The 15,194-nt window shown below is 40.7% G+C and overlaps 1 protein-coding gene across 6 annotated transcripts; it reads right to left on the reverse strand.

Annotated features, from left to right (window-relative positions):
* Positions 1–6: 6 nt before the first annotated feature.
* Positions 7–14,150, reverse strand: LOC107562691 (splicing factor 1-like). 6 transcript variants are annotated; one of them, XM_016247402.1, is made up of 13 exons: positions 13,974–14,150; positions 13,758–13,841; positions 10,938–11,066; positions 9,069–9,144; positions 6,907–7,059; positions 6,714–6,803; positions 6,428–6,611; positions 6,162–6,277; positions 5,962–6,069; positions 5,647–5,833; positions 1,168–1,381; positions 752–916; positions 7–667 (listed from the first exon to the last, which is right to left on the reverse strand). In XM_016247402.1, exons 1-13 carry the CDS (start codon positions 14,002–14,004, stop codon positions 354–356), a joined length of 1,851 nt encoding a protein of 616 aa, XP_016102888.1. In that variant the 5' UTR covers positions 14,005–14,150; the 3' UTR covers positions 7–353. The 6 variants fall into 6 exon arrangements, with proteins under 6 accessions (XP_016102888.1, XP_016102881.1, XP_016102905.1 ...); XM_016247395.1 differs by lacking the exons at positions 13,758–13,841; positions 13,974–14,150 and adding exons at positions 11,905–11,988; positions 12,121–12,297; XM_016247419.1 differs by lacking the exon at positions 13,758–13,841.
* Between the last annotated feature and the right edge of the window lie 1,044 nt (positions 14,151–15,194).

Raw genomic sequence — 15,194 nt, forward strand, 5'->3', positions numbered from 1 at the left:
AAAAAAAAAAAAAAACCTTGAAAGCAGGCTGGCAGAAACAAAAACAAACACACATTCCCTGCACATCAACATGTTCAACAAATACCCAACCAACACAAGAAATACTACAGTTAAAAATCATTAACAATTGAAGCAAATTTACAAAATTAACCACACCGTCTGTCCCTCTCACTACCTCAATTTCTGTGTCCAAGCATGGGAAACAAATCTGAACCGAGGCCAATCAAAAGAAAAATAAACCTTTAGCAACTAATCACATCAAGCTGTTAAATGAACAGAACTGGTACAGTTCTGTGATGTATATTTTAGGCATTGCTGCATGGTCACAGGGCCATAGAGACTAAATGGAGCCTTTAACTCTGGGGCGGAGGCGGTGGAGGCGCAGGGGGCATCCCGTAAGGTGGCATTCCGGGAATCCCCATCATGGTCACAAAGTTAGGGTCCATGGGTGGGGGTGGGGGAGGAGGTGCGTACATCATGCCTGCTGAGCCAGGTGGAGGGGGCGGTGGAGGAGGTGGTGCACCAGGAGGAAGTGGGGGTTGGACCCCAGGTGGAGGCGGCACCATAGAGGGGGTGCCCATGGGCTGAGTGGCTGAGCTGGCAGTCTGCTGAGGATGTTGCCAGGGTGGCAGATTTCCAGTGGCAGGGGTGGATGTGGTGGTTATATCTGGAAAAACAAAAAAACAAGTCAGTCTGAGGCAAAGGAAACCCTTTAAATGGCATCAACTGTGTACTACTGTAATACACTTACTCTGTTGCCAAGGTAGTGGAGCGCTGGTTGCCATGCTGCTGGTGGGTGGTGGGGGAGGGGCCTGCTGTTGCCAAGGTGGCAGAGGTCCTGAGGGTGGAGGTGGTGGTTGGTTGTTGGGGGGAGGTGGAGGCGGGGGCATCATACCCATGGGTGGCGGCAATAAACCTGATCACCAGACAAGAGAAGGAAACAGTTTTAGCTTTCTGGAACACCAAGTATCCAAGTATGACAGCATTGCATATTTTAATATTCCAAAATAAAAATCTGTCTGGATCAAGTCTGGATTTTTATGGGAAACGTTCTCAATATAAATGGGAAATATCAAGTTATGTGCCTCTATCCTTCCAGAGATGTTATTTGCTCCATTAAGAAGAAATTATAGAACTGAAATCCTGAACATCACAGGTTGTACTCACCCATGGGGTGTCCGGGTGGTGCTGGGCCTTGGCTCATTGGAGGAGGTGGCGGCTGCATCCAGGGTGGAGGCATTCCATTGGGGTTTGGCGGCATAGGAGGGCCACCCATGCTTGGCATTGGTGGAGGGAAGTTGTGAGGGCCACCAGGACCCTGGTGCATGCCATGGAAATTCCTGTTATCAGTAGGGCCTGAATTCATCCAAGGAGGACGATTCTGAAAGGTGTTTGAGAGAGGTTGAGATCTTGGGTTTCTCTTTTTCAAACGCTAGTAAAGCTTTTATTCAAGTAAGGATGCATTATTCAATTAACAGTTAAGATGTGTACACTTCAAATAAAAGCTGCTCCTTTGAACATTCCATGCAAACAATCCTGAAAAACGCATCACGGTTTTCATCATCATCGTATCATGCAAAAAAAAAAAGTTTCTTGATCAATAATTCAGCATATTAGCATGATTTCTGAACAATCATGTGACACTAAAGACTGGCTTCTGAAAATTCAGCTTTGCTATCATGTGAATAAATTCTATTAAAAAAAAAGTTAAATTGAGTTAAATTGTAATGACACTGCACAATATTGCGGTTTTAACTGCATTTTTAATCAAATAAACATAGCCTTGGTGAGCATGAGACTTTTTTCAAAAACATTAAACAAAAAAAAACTTTTTTCCAACTCAAAATATTTGACCGGTAGTGCATGTGTGCACATTACGAAGAAACTGGCCTCCAATAAGGAAAAATGGATGTCTTTGGGCTTACTGGTGGTGGCTGGTTATTGTTGGGTCCTGCAGGACGAGGTCCACTATGGGGAGGATTGCTGTGGCCCCCACTGGAGGCAGGGATTGGAGCCTCTCCTAGCTCTGCCATGAGAGACAAGTACTCTTTATCCATACGGGCCTTATCCTGAGCAGACTGGGGTGGTTCACCAGGTCGTTGTGCAAAGGAACTGAGGAGCAGAGAAATACCATTAAACTTACTGTGCTGTCTGAACTTTATTTGACAATAACCAGAAGGTGGTAAACTACTTGGTAGGGGAAAAAAATGTCACTGCTGATCACTGGTGGCTGGGGTTACCTGGTAAACTTGCAGTCTGATGAGATGTGACCTGCTCCACCACACTTTGTACAGACAGTTGTGTTTGTGATGCTGCGAGGCTCAGTGCTCTGCCATGGGCGTAAGATTCTGAGAGGGGAAAAATGTACACATTGATAAGTATCAAACATCTTTAACATTTACTAGCCTGCTGCTCAACAAATCTGCATCTAGTCTCTCACCTGTTATCATCTTCTCTCAGAGTGCCATTGAGTCGTGCCAGCTCCCTTAGCTGCATCTTTCTCAGGTCGTTCTGGTCTTCAGGGGTCTCAATGCCCTGCTTGAGGATATTACGAATCTGTGAACAAAAAGAAAGCACTTAAGAGGCAATATAATGTTTCTTGAGTCTGACAGATATTAATTTTCATCAAATGGATTTCTGATGCAAGTATTAATTCTGAAAACCTATTTCGACTTCCAAGTACAAGAATGTCTGAAATGGACTCACCTGCTCTACAGCTTTCTTGACATTCTCCATGGTGTTAGCAGTGACCAGCGCATGAAGAGGTTCATCTTCTCCTGGAAGCATCTGTCCATCCTTACGGCCCACCTTTCCCTCCTTTACTGAGCCTTTACCACGAATCATGATCTTAGCACAGCACTCCTTCTCAATGTTTTTCAGAGTGTTTCCACTAGGGGAAAAAAACAATAGACCAAAGAGAAGTTACTTTGACGTAGAGACTCAAATTGGCCAAAAGATAATAATAAATTGACAGCTCAATCTTGCAACTCACCGTGGCCCAATCAAAAGCCCAACAAAGTTGATCTCTGGATACTCATCCTGAGGAATCATTACCTTGTCACTGACCCGAGTGGCTGGTGGTCTGAGAAAGAAGAAAAACAAATAAACATTTGACAAGTAAATATCTGACGCCACAACCAGAGAGAAGGTAAAAAGCAAAGAGAGTTCATTTGTAGAAGACATACTTGTAGTCAGCAGGGGGTTTGAATTCAGGGTTCAGTCCCACCATCTCTGTAATGAGAGAATGCCTCTCTTCCTCCAGTTTCTTACGTGTCCGATATTCACGTGTATTAAGCCTCTTCCCCTCACTGTTGTAGATGGGCTCAGGAGATGGAGATCTGTGAAAAAGAATGAACAACAGAAAGATGCAGCACAAAGTCAAAATTTTAAAGCAGTACTTACACCCTCAACAGTATAACATTCAATTGCTTGCCTACTCTTTGACTGGCATTGTTTTGACTTGTTCTGTGGTCATTTAAAAAGTGCATGGGGTGCCCCAGAGTGCTCATGTTCTAATGGGAAAGACGAGAAGAGGGGGGGGCTTACTACAAAAATGTATTATACTGAATCATTGAAAAAAAGCAGAAAACACTCTACAGATCAAAAAGCTTGAACCTCAGAATAAGAACATCGGCAGCTTCTAAAAATAACTTCAAAAGTTTCTTGATCAATAATTCAGCATATTAGCATGATTTCTGAACAATCATGTGACACTAAAGACTGGCTTCTGAAAATTCAGCTTTGCTATCATGTGAATAAATTCTATAAAAAAAAAAAGTTAAATTGAGTTAAATTGTAATGACACTGCACAATATTGCGGTTTTAACTGCATTTTTAATCAAATAAACATAGCCTTGGTGAGCATGAGACTTTTTTCAAAAACATTAAACAAAAAAAAACTTTTTTCCAACTCAAAATATTTGACCGGTAGTGCATGTGTGCACATTACGAAGAAACTGGCCTCCAATAAGGAAAAATGGATGTCTTTGGGCTTACTGGTGGTGGCTGGTTATTGTTGGGTCCTGCAGGACGAGGTCCACTATGGGGAGGATTGCTGTGGCCCCCACTGGAGGCAGGGATTGGAGCCTCTCCTAGCTCTGCCATGAGAGACAAGTACTCTTTATCCATACGGGTGACTGGCATTGTTTTGACTTGTTCTGTGGTCATTTAAAAAGTGCATGGGGTGCCCCAGAGTGCTCATGTTCTAATGGGAAAGACGAGAAGAGGGGGGGGGCTTACTACAAAAATGTATTATACTGAATCATTGAAAAAAAGCAGAAAACACTCTACAGATCAAAAAGCTTGAACCTCAGAATAAGAACATCGGCAGCTTCTAAAAATAACTTCAAAACTTGGCGCCAAAGAGTCCACTGAATTTTCAAACGTTAATAAAATGGGTCTTTATAGTCTCAATATTATGTGGGATGGAAAAATAGGACCAATATCTGAGACAAACGGGGCAACCAACACACTTGAAAAGCGTCTGTTCTTGAATTCTGATCTAAACCTTCACATGTTCTCAGAGAGCACTCGAACTGTTACCTTCCCCTTGGACGGTGCTGAAAACCTGTTAACCTGCACAATGAGGCTCTGTGCTTGAAAAAGTTACGAGAGGGGGAATTTGGGTTAGAGAAATAAATTTGGATTGCCTACTCTTGACTGGCATTGTTTTGACTTGTTCTGTGGTCATTTAAAAAGTGCATGGGGTGCCCCAGAGTGCTCATGTTCTAATGGGAAAGACGAGAAGAGGGGGGGGCTTACTACAAAAATGTATTATACTGAATCATTGAAAAAAAGCAGAAAACACTCTACAGATCAAAAAGCTTGAACCTCAGAATAAGAACATCGGCAGCTTCTAAAAATAACTTCAAAACTTGGCGCCAAAGAGTCCACTGAATTTTCAAACGTTAATAAAATGGGTCTTTATAGTCTCAATATTATGTGGGATGGAAAAATAGGACCAATATCTGAGACAAACGGGGCAACCAACACACTTGAAAAGCGTCTGTTCTTGAATTCTGATCTAAACCTTCACATGTTCTCAGAGAGCACTCGAACTGTTACCTTCCCCTTGGACGGTGCTGAAAACCTGTTAACCTGCACAATGAGGCTCTGTGCTTGAAAAAGTTACGAGAGGGGGAATTTGGGTTAGAGAAATAAATTTGGATTAAATATTAACCTTCAACAGCTCTCAAACAAAACAGCCACACAAGCGTGACAAGTTCATGAGAGGCAACCCGAAGAGGAGAAAAGTGGGGGGGGGGGGGAAAGAGAAGAAGGTCGTGGTCGTATCATGCAAAAAAAAAAAGTTTCTTGATCAATAATTCAGCATATTAGCATGATTTCTGAACAATCATGTGACACTAAAGACTGGCTTCTGAAAATTCAGCTTTGCTTATCATGTGAATAAATTCTATAAAAAAAAAAGTTAAATTGAGTTAAATTGTAATGACACTGCACAATATTGCGGTTTTAACTGCATTTTTAATCAAATAAACATAGCCTTGGTGAGCATGAGACTTTTTTCAAAAACATTAAACAAAAAAAAACTTTTTTCCAACTCAAAATATTTGACCGGTAGTGCATGTGTGCACATTACGAAGAAACTGGCCTCCAATAAGGAAAAATGGATGTCTTTGGGCTTACTGGTGGTGGCTGGTTATTGTTGGGTCCTGCAGGACGAGGTCCACTATGGGGAGGATTGCTGTGGCCCCCACTGGAGGCAGGGATTGGAGCCTCTCCTAGCTCTGCCATGAGAGACAAGTACTCTTTATCCATACGGGCCTTATCCTGAGCAGACTGGGGTGGTTCACCAGGTCGTTGTGCAAAGGAACTGAGGAGCAGAGAAATACCATTAAACTTACTGTGCTGTCTGAACTTTATTTGACAATAACCAGAAGGTGGTAAACTACTTGGTAGGGGAAAAAAATGTCACTGCTGATCACTGGTGGCTGGGGTTACCTGGTAAACTTGCAGTCTGATGAGATGTGACCTGCTCCACCACACTTTGTACAGACAGTTGTGTTTGTGATGCTGCGAGGCTCAGTGCTCTGCCATGGGCGTAAGATTCTGAGAGGGGAAAAATGTACACATTGATAAGTATCAAACATCTTTAACATTTACTAGCCTGCTGCTCAACAAATCTGCATCTAGTCTCTCACCTGTTATCATCTTCTCTCAGAGTGCCATTGAGTCGTGCCAGCTCCCTTAGCTGCATCTTTCTCAGGTCGTTCTGGTCTTCAGGGGTCTCAATGCCCTGCTTGAGGATATTACGAATCTGTGAACAAAAAGAAAGCACTTAAGAGGCAATATAATGTTTCTTGAGTCTGACAGATATTAATTTTCATCAAATGGATTTCTGATGCAAGTATTAATTCTGAAAACCTATTTCGACTTCCAAGTACAAGAATGTCTGAAATGGACTCACCTGCTCTACAGCTTTCTTGACATTCTCCATGGTGTTAGCAGTGACCAGCGCATGAAGAGGTTCATCTTCTCCTGGAAGCATCTGTCCATCCTTACGGCCCACCTTTCCCTCCTTTACTGAGCCTTTACCACGAATCATGATCTTAGCACAGCACTCCTTCTCAATGTTTTTCAGAGTGTTTCCACTAGGGGAAAAAAACAATAGACCAAAGAGAAGTTACTTTGACGTAGAGACTCAAATTGGCCAAAAGATAATAATAAATTGACAGCTCAATCTTGCAACTCACCGTGGCCCAATCAAAAGCCCAACAAAGTTGATCTCTGGATACTCATCCTGAGGAATCATTACCTTGTCACTGACCCGAGTGGCTGGTGGTCTGAGAAAGAAGAAAAACAAATAAACATTTGACAAGTAAATATCTGACGCCACAACCAGAGAGAAGGTAAAAAGCAAAGAGAGTTCATTTGTAGAAGACATACTTGTAGTCAGCAGGGGGTTTGAATTCAGGGTTCAGTCCCACCATCTCTGTAATGAGAGAATGCCTCTCTTCCTCCAGTTTCTTACGTGTCCGATATTCACGTGTATTAAGCCTCTTCCCCTCACTGTTGTAGATGGGCTCAGGAGATGGAGATCTGTGAAAAAGAATGAACAACAGAAAGATGCAGCACAAAGTCAAAATTTTAAAGCAGTACTTACACCCTCAACAGTATAACATTCAATTGCTTGCCTACTCTTGACTGGCATTGTTTTGACTTGTTCTGTGGTCATTTAAAAAGTGCATGGGGTGCCCCAGAGTGCTCATGTTCTAATGGGAAAGACGAGAAGAGGGGGGGGCTTACTACAAAAATGTATTATACTGAATCATTGAAAAAAAGCAGAAAACACTCTACAGATCAAAAAGCTTGAACCTCAGAATAAGAACATCGGCAGCTTCTAAAAATAACTTCAAAACTTGGCGCCAAAGAGTCCACTGAATTTTCAAACGTTAATAAAATGGGTCTTTATAGTCTCAATATTATGTGGGATGGAAAAATAGGACCAATATCTGAGACAAACGGGGCAACCAACACACTTGAAAAGCGTCTGTTCTTGAATTCTGATCTAAACCTTCACACGTTCTCAGAGAGCACTCGAACTGTTACCTTCCCCTTGGACGGTGCTGAAAACCTGTTAACCTGCACAATGAGGCTCTGTGCTTGAAAAAGTTACGAGAGGGGGAATTTGGGTTAGAGAAATAAATTTGGATTAAATATTAACCTTCAACAGCTCTCAAACAAAACAGCCACACAAGCGTGACAAGTTCATGAGAGGCAACCCGAAGAGGAGAAAAGTGGGGGGGGGGGGGGGGGGGGGGGGAAGAAGAATGTTCTGCTGGTTTTCTTTTGGACTGATATCTCCAGCGCTGACAACCTGAAGCACCCCCCCAGCTTTGTTTTGCAAGCTGGAAGTTGATGAGCGATCATTCCTAAATCCTGGAGTGGATAGACCTTTGAGAAGAACCTTTTTAGAGTTGGCGGTGTAAAAACGTCAGCTTAAAGATTCTGCCGGAGAACCTAAGGCTGTTCAGAGAGCAAGGGGTGTGGCTACTAGAAAGACACTCTCACGTCAGAAACATGACATTTCCTGCTATGTTGGATGCTTATGAAGTCTATAAGTGGCCAAAGTGATCAGTGTTAAGGTTATGGTTATTCCAGAAAGAAAAGGTCAGAGGAGTCTCCTCCGAGCGGTCTTCCAGTGCGGAAATCTGGAATACTGTGGAAGTTCCTGAACAAAATGGTGGTAGCCCCATTATGGAAAACCATTAATGACCATCCAATTAACCAACCATTCAGATTTTAGGATTAAGGATTCGATTGTTTTCGTCAACACTGCATTTTGGAGGTTAGAAAGAAGGGGCATTAAAAATGCAATGTATAATCTAATAAAATTCAAAATGCATTTAAATGGCTTAAATAGCGGCTAAACTGAAACTGCTACCTTAGACTACAACTACACTGGAATCTTTCAAAAAAAATCTATACCAGCCTTTATAATAAAATTTTTCATAGAAAATGCATGCAATAAAAAAAAAAAAACCCAAAAAGAACAGCACAGAATAAAGTTAAATTTACTTGATTGGACGATCAAGATTTCCATTGCTTTTATGATTGCACATTAGGCTTTGGTAGTTAGGTGCTATGTATTGTCAACAGTTAAACTTCACTGTCATATGATACAGTCTGCAAAACAATTAATTTCAGAGTATGTAGCATTGACTAGTTACCTGGCAGCACTAACTGAATTACATGAAAGGCTAATCTTTGATATGACAATATCCTACCATAATAGCCTTCAGTCATATCTTTGCCTCTCTGTACAGAACCGATCCAAGCGCTGCTCTAAAATTCAACTAAGCATTTCAAAAACTCGTTAGGCATGTAACAAAGCCAATTTCATAATCAAGACATTTAGTTTATTCTCTAACTAAAGAAAGGCAAAGATATGAGGTCATTTCAGAGCAAGGCATTTAGACTTTATTCATTTAACAATCACTTACCCCTACATACACATTAGTACACTTACGAACTGGCCTCACATAAAATGGCGCATTAAAAAGGTAAAGGAAATGTTACTGTTGGTGGGTTTAAATCGTTATTCCGACCTGTCCTCAGGGTTAACAGGGATTCCCAGGTCTCCTGTACGCAGTTTACGTGTCAGGTCTTCAATCTGCAGTTGGACTGGAAGAAATCAGGTTAGGAAGAAAAAAAACAAGGATGGAGAGAATTGTGGTTAACAACAAAAAAACCCCACAAAAGCAGAAACAGTACACCGCAAAACTCAACGTGACTAAAGTTAAACAATGAATAGAACACAATTACCATGGTAATTGTCAGTTCACTAAGAATCAAGGTCAACTGAAGACTTTCAATCCAAATTTTCTGAAATATCGAAATCCCACCCAGATTTCTGGAAAACACATTAATGTTTGAGCTTGAAAGCATTCTTATAAGCCCATGTAGATTTCCCCAAAATCTACAAAATTTGAAGGTTTGGCCAATTTAAGATCCAGAAAGCTGGAGGCATTTCAGTAAACAACTATTTCAGAAAAAGAGTCATTGCAACAGGCTTTCAATTTTATGCCACCAACTTCGAGAAGTGAAACTACTAAAATTCACATTTCAAGAATACATTTAAAAATATTACTTCACATACTATAGTCATTTCAAGCTAAAAAGGTGGCAAAACATGAAGGCCTGCCAGGGAGAAAAAAAAAAGTTGGGTTTAAAGAAAATAAAAATCGTATTGGCTAAGTGGCTTGAGCAACTGCATCCTCAATGAGATTGAAATTAAGTTATTTAGAGGATAACACCAGTCTAATTAAATGACAGGACTGCAACTTTTAGCAACACTAACAAACCTCATCAGTATTATTCATCACTCATCAAGTCACGACAGCCACTTACCAGATGTTACCAATACTAATCAGTTAGAATAATAATCAGACAAACAGATCAGCCTTTAGTGGATTGTGTTTTCTTTTTCATGCAAAAGACTACATTTACTCAGGCCTCAAGCCACGCCAAAAACTGCCCTGTAATCAAATAAAGTTTTGCATCACTCATGGAAGCATTTAATGGGTTTTCACATGCATTTCTCTATGACATGCTTAAGAGAATCAGACCCCACAGGTCACACGTTAAATGGTGCAGGTTGATGGTAGGTAAGAGCCATGAGGTGTCAATAAAGGACTAGCTAAGGAGATGTAGGTCTAGGTCACATTATAGTTGAACAAACACTACACCACATGCCATTGCAAACAAGTGCCTGACAGCAATGAGAAAGCAATTTACTACACACTGCTTTCAGACACTGGGGATGGAGATGACTTTCGCAATTCAATGTTGGGCCTGCAATGCTTTGCAGGCAAATTAGACTTAAGACATTTTGCATAGTAAACACGAGCAGTGATGGAGTCCTGCAGCTGGAGACAGTTCACAGCAAGCAGCAACATTAGAAAAACACTGTGGGTTCTCTTGCTAATGGACATCAGATAGTACGCAAACAGTGCTACTAATACCTCAGTGCTTCCTAGACAAAGAAAACGTCCTCACTTTGCACATCGATGGAGTTAGTACATTCTAGTGAACACGGGGGGGGGCAAAGTGCTGAATTTCGCTTGATTGACTTCTTTGAGAAAACCATCCCTATAAGGAGTCATTGGAAACATGCAGAGATGGCCATTTTGCACTGAGACTTTCAGATTGGTGGTTAGCAAAGAACCAAACGGGTATCCCATTAACTGGCCTAAATTATATCACCAAAGAAGTCAGACTAATGAAATTCAGCAATTACATCCTGCGTGTGATGTGCAAACTGTGAGGAAATAATAAACCGACAGGTTTTGGGACAAAATAAGTGAGCTGTCAGGGTGTAGAAAGAATAACCCTCATTCACAAACACAATGTTCTGCAACTTAATAAACGATATGACTTAGACACACATAATAATAACAGTGAACTCAGATATTCACCTATATAAGCTCGCTCCTGGTCCCGAGACAAACCGGGAGGGATCACGGTGGGCATGCCTGGGATAACGGTCTTCTGATCAGGGGTCTCACTGCTCCAGCGACTCCTTTTCCGTTTCTTCTGGCCAAAATCTAACAGGGAATGGTATAAATTAGATGTGATTACATGCAAAGTCTATCACTCTTTGAGTTTAACCCTATAAAGTCTTCAATAGCCTATCATACTTGATTTTTTTTTTAAACTCCTGGGGGGGAAAAAAAATAAGAAAAAAAAAAGAATTGTAAACAATTTACTGCAGTTTACTGGATAAGTAGCGGTAAGTAAAACGTAAGAATAACTTTTATATTATTAGTAATATTTCACAATAAACAATTACTGGACTGAAACAACTTCGGATTACTTGATTATCCATACATCTGGGTTTTTTTTAAATGTCCAATAAACAAAGAAAAAAAAATACAAAGTGACAACTGATATTTATTTACATGCATTTTATGCAAGTAGCCCATTAGAGAAAAAAAACTCGATATAAACTGATTATATTGCAAACTATCAGAACTTATTTCACCTTACTTTTGGCCATAGAAGTAACAGCAGCTGCTTATTTTTTACCTAAGAATAAAATGTGTTTTTTCCTCGAGTGTGAACAAAAAATAAAAACTCTTATTATATTTGAAGTATTTGATTATTATAAATACATTTAAATAAGTCTAAAAGTTCAATAACCTCTTTCAATTACAAAAAGGTCACGTTATATGTATGAACACCAATTTAACATATGAACTGTTTTTGCGAACGCATGCAAATATTATTTGGACTACACAAGTGCACTACACAATTTAAAGTTTTTATTAGACAATACTCTTTACAAATCAATAGGCCGAAGTGAGCGCAATTAATGCAGCCCCAACTAACGCATAAAGGGCCAGGCCGTTTGTCCTGAGTCTCAGGCCTGTCCACGCTGTTTACCTCCACTCCCCGCCTGAGACGGTAGTCCCATTCCGACGGGGCTTGAGAGCGCAGAACTCACGGCTCCGGGGAACTGGGAGAACCCTGGATTTGATAATTGCGGTTGCTGTAAATTCTGCAGCGGGAAAGACACCGCAGGCCCGGGCGGTGGCATTAACCCCGCGCCGGGGCCAGACTCAAAGCCTCGCTTAGCGCCGATACTCGGGTGCAGCTTACCCAGCGGGGTTGCGTTGGCTCCCGTTGCCATTTCTGGGCGTCAGGGGCTTCTCCGTGGTTTAGTATATGCACAAAAAGGGTGTTTTTCCTTTCTAAATAATATGAACGTATGTCTCCTAACATGCAACCTTCTTCTGTCACCCGCTGACTAAGATGGCGTCCGCTGAGATCGACAAAGGAGATTTGACGTCAATTTAGAACTATCCGATTGGTCGATGATTATGTCAATCTATGTGTGGCTTGCAGTCATTGGATCATTTAGGGTCTGTAGTATTTCCGACGGAACATTTTAATGGTCTCTCATTGGTCGTTCTAGTGCTCACTCAGCAAGAAGCCCAACCTCCTAGCAGGGTTGGTAGGTTGGTTCTTGTAAGTGCGCTTCATCAGCAACCTTTCTGAATGGTGAGGTGCATTTGTTAGGTCAAGACGAAAATGGATGGAAGCAGGAGAAAACATACCAAATATTTTTTTCAGTTTAGAAAAAAGAAATCGGGAAATAACCTCTGTAAACAAATTAGTAACAAACGGTGCTACTAATGAGCAGTGTTGTGGGTAACTCATTACAAGTAATGGGAGTTACGTAATCAGATTACTTTTTTCAAGTAACTAGTAAAGTAATGCATTACTTTTTTAATTTACAAGAGAATATCTGAGTTACTTTTTCAAAAAAGTAATGCCAGTTACTTTGTTTTCCCATGTATTGAATGACAAGTCTCCTGTCCCCATATTGGGAGAAATCGGGAGTGCAGAGGACTTGTGTGCGCTGTGTGAACATGATGTTACTGTAGTTCTAGACTAAATGTGAATGTGCATTAATTCATCCCACTCACAAAAAACAGATTTAGTATTCATCAAAATGAATTAAAACAGTGAACTGCAAACTCAGAATATGACTCAAATAATAACACAAATGTATCTAATCCCATTCTATTAACCAATGTCCTTGCTGCTGACCTTTGATGATCCAGTTCAACCGTACTAATAAGCAAAAATGACTTTAGAGAAACTAACAATTGTGCTTTGTTTTTTTATTGCTGAAGAGTGTTTCTTCTCCTGCGTTCTACTGTACAGACGTGAATTTACTTTTGCTTCAGCCTGAGGTTTATTCATTACACTTTTTGGTGTGAAAGGGCTTTTATATTTGCTAGAAATAGAACTTCTTATATTAAAAGCCCATTAGAGAAAAAAAACTCGATATAAACTGATTATATTGCAAACTATCAGAACTTATTTCACCTTACTTTTGGCCATAGAAGTAACAGCAGCTGCTTATTTTTTACCTAAGAATAAAATGTGTTTTTTCCTCGAGTGTGAACAAAAAATAAAAACTCTTATTATATTTGAAGTATTTGATTATTATAAATACATTTAAATAAGTCTAAAAGTTCAATAACCTCTTTCAATTACAAAAAGGTCACGTTATATGTATGAACACCAATTTAACATATGAACTGTTTTTGCGAACGCATGCAAATATTATATGGACTACACAAGTGCACTACACAATTTTACGTTTTTATTAGACAATACTCTTTACAAATCAATAGGCCGAAGTGAGCGCAATTAATGCAGCCCCAACTAACGCATAAAGGGCCAGGCCGTTTGTCCTGAGTCTCAGGCCTGTCCACGCTGTTTACCTCCACTCCCCGCCTGAGACGGTAGTCCCATTCCGACGGGGCTTGAGAGCGCAGAACTCACGGCTCCGGGGAACTGGGAGAACCCTGGATTTGATAATTGCGGTTGCTGTAAATTCTGCAGCGGGAAAGACACCGCAGGCCCGGGCGGTGGCATTAACCCCGCGCCGGGGCCAGACTCAAAGCCTCGCTTAGCGCCGATACTCGGGTGCAGCTTACCCAGCGGGGTTGCGTTGGCTCCCGTTGCCATTTCTGGGCGTCAGGGGCTTCTCCGTGGTTTAGTATATGCACAAAAAGGGTGTTTTTCCTTTCTAAATAATATGAACGTATGTCTCCTAACATGCAACCTTCTTCTGTCACCCGCTGACTAAGATGGCGTCCGCTGAGATCGACAAAGGAGATTTGACGTCAATTTAGAACTATCCGATTGGTCGATGATTATGTCAATCTATGTGTGGCTTGCAGTCATTGGATCATTTAGGGTCTGTAGTATTTCCGACGGAACATTTTAATGGTCTCTCATTGGTCGTTCTAGTGCTCACTCAGCAAGAAGCCCAACCTCCTAGCAGGGTTGGTAGGTTGGTTCTTGTAAGTGCGCTTCATCAGCAACCTTTCTGAATGGTGAGGTGCATTTGTTAGGTCAAGACGAAAATGGATGGAAGCAGGAGTAAACATACCAAATATTTTTTTCAGTTTAGAAAAAAGAAATCGGGAAATAACCTCTGTAAACAAATTAGTAACAAACGGTGCTACTAATGAGCAGTGTTGTGGGTAACTCATTACAAGTAATGGGAGTTACGTAATCAGATTACTTTTTTCAAGTAACTAGTAAAGTAATGCATTACTTTTTTAATTTACAAGAAAATATCTGAGTTACTTTTTCAAAAAAGTAATGCCAGTTACTTTGTTTTCCCATGTATTGAATGACAAGTCTCCTGTCCCCATATTGGGAGAAATCGGGAGTGCAGAGGACTTGTGTGCGCTGTGTGAACATGATGTTACTGTAGTTCTAGACTAAATGTGAATGTGCATTAATTCATCCCACTCACAAAAAACAGATTTAGTATTCATCAAAATGAATTAAAACAGTGAACTGCAAACTCAGAATATGACTCAAATAATAACACAAATGTATCTAATCCCATTCTATTAACCAATGTCCTTGCTGCTGACCTTTGATGATCCAGTTCAACCGTACTAATAAGCAAAAATGACTTTAGAGAAACTAACAATTGTGCTTTGTTTTTTTATTGCTGAAGAGTGTTGAACCTTCTGCGTTCTACTGTACAGACGTGAATTTACTTTTGCTTCAGCCTGAGGTTTATTCATTACCCTTTTTGGTGTTAAGGGCTTTTACATTTGCTATAAATAGAACTTCTTATATTAAAAACAATCAAGCCCTGCTTATATTTAAAAAGTAACGCGAAAGTAACGCAAAAG

This window comes from Sinocyclocheilus grahami, unplaced genomic scaffold (genome assembly GCF_001515645.1).
Source record: "Sinocyclocheilus grahami isolate Dianchi unplaced genomic scaffold, SAMN03320097.WGS_v1.1 scaffold24.1, whole genome shotgun sequence".
In the NCBI taxonomy this organism is placed as follows: Eukaryota; Metazoa; Chordata; class Actinopteri; order Cypriniformes; family Cyprinidae; genus Sinocyclocheilus; species Sinocyclocheilus grahami.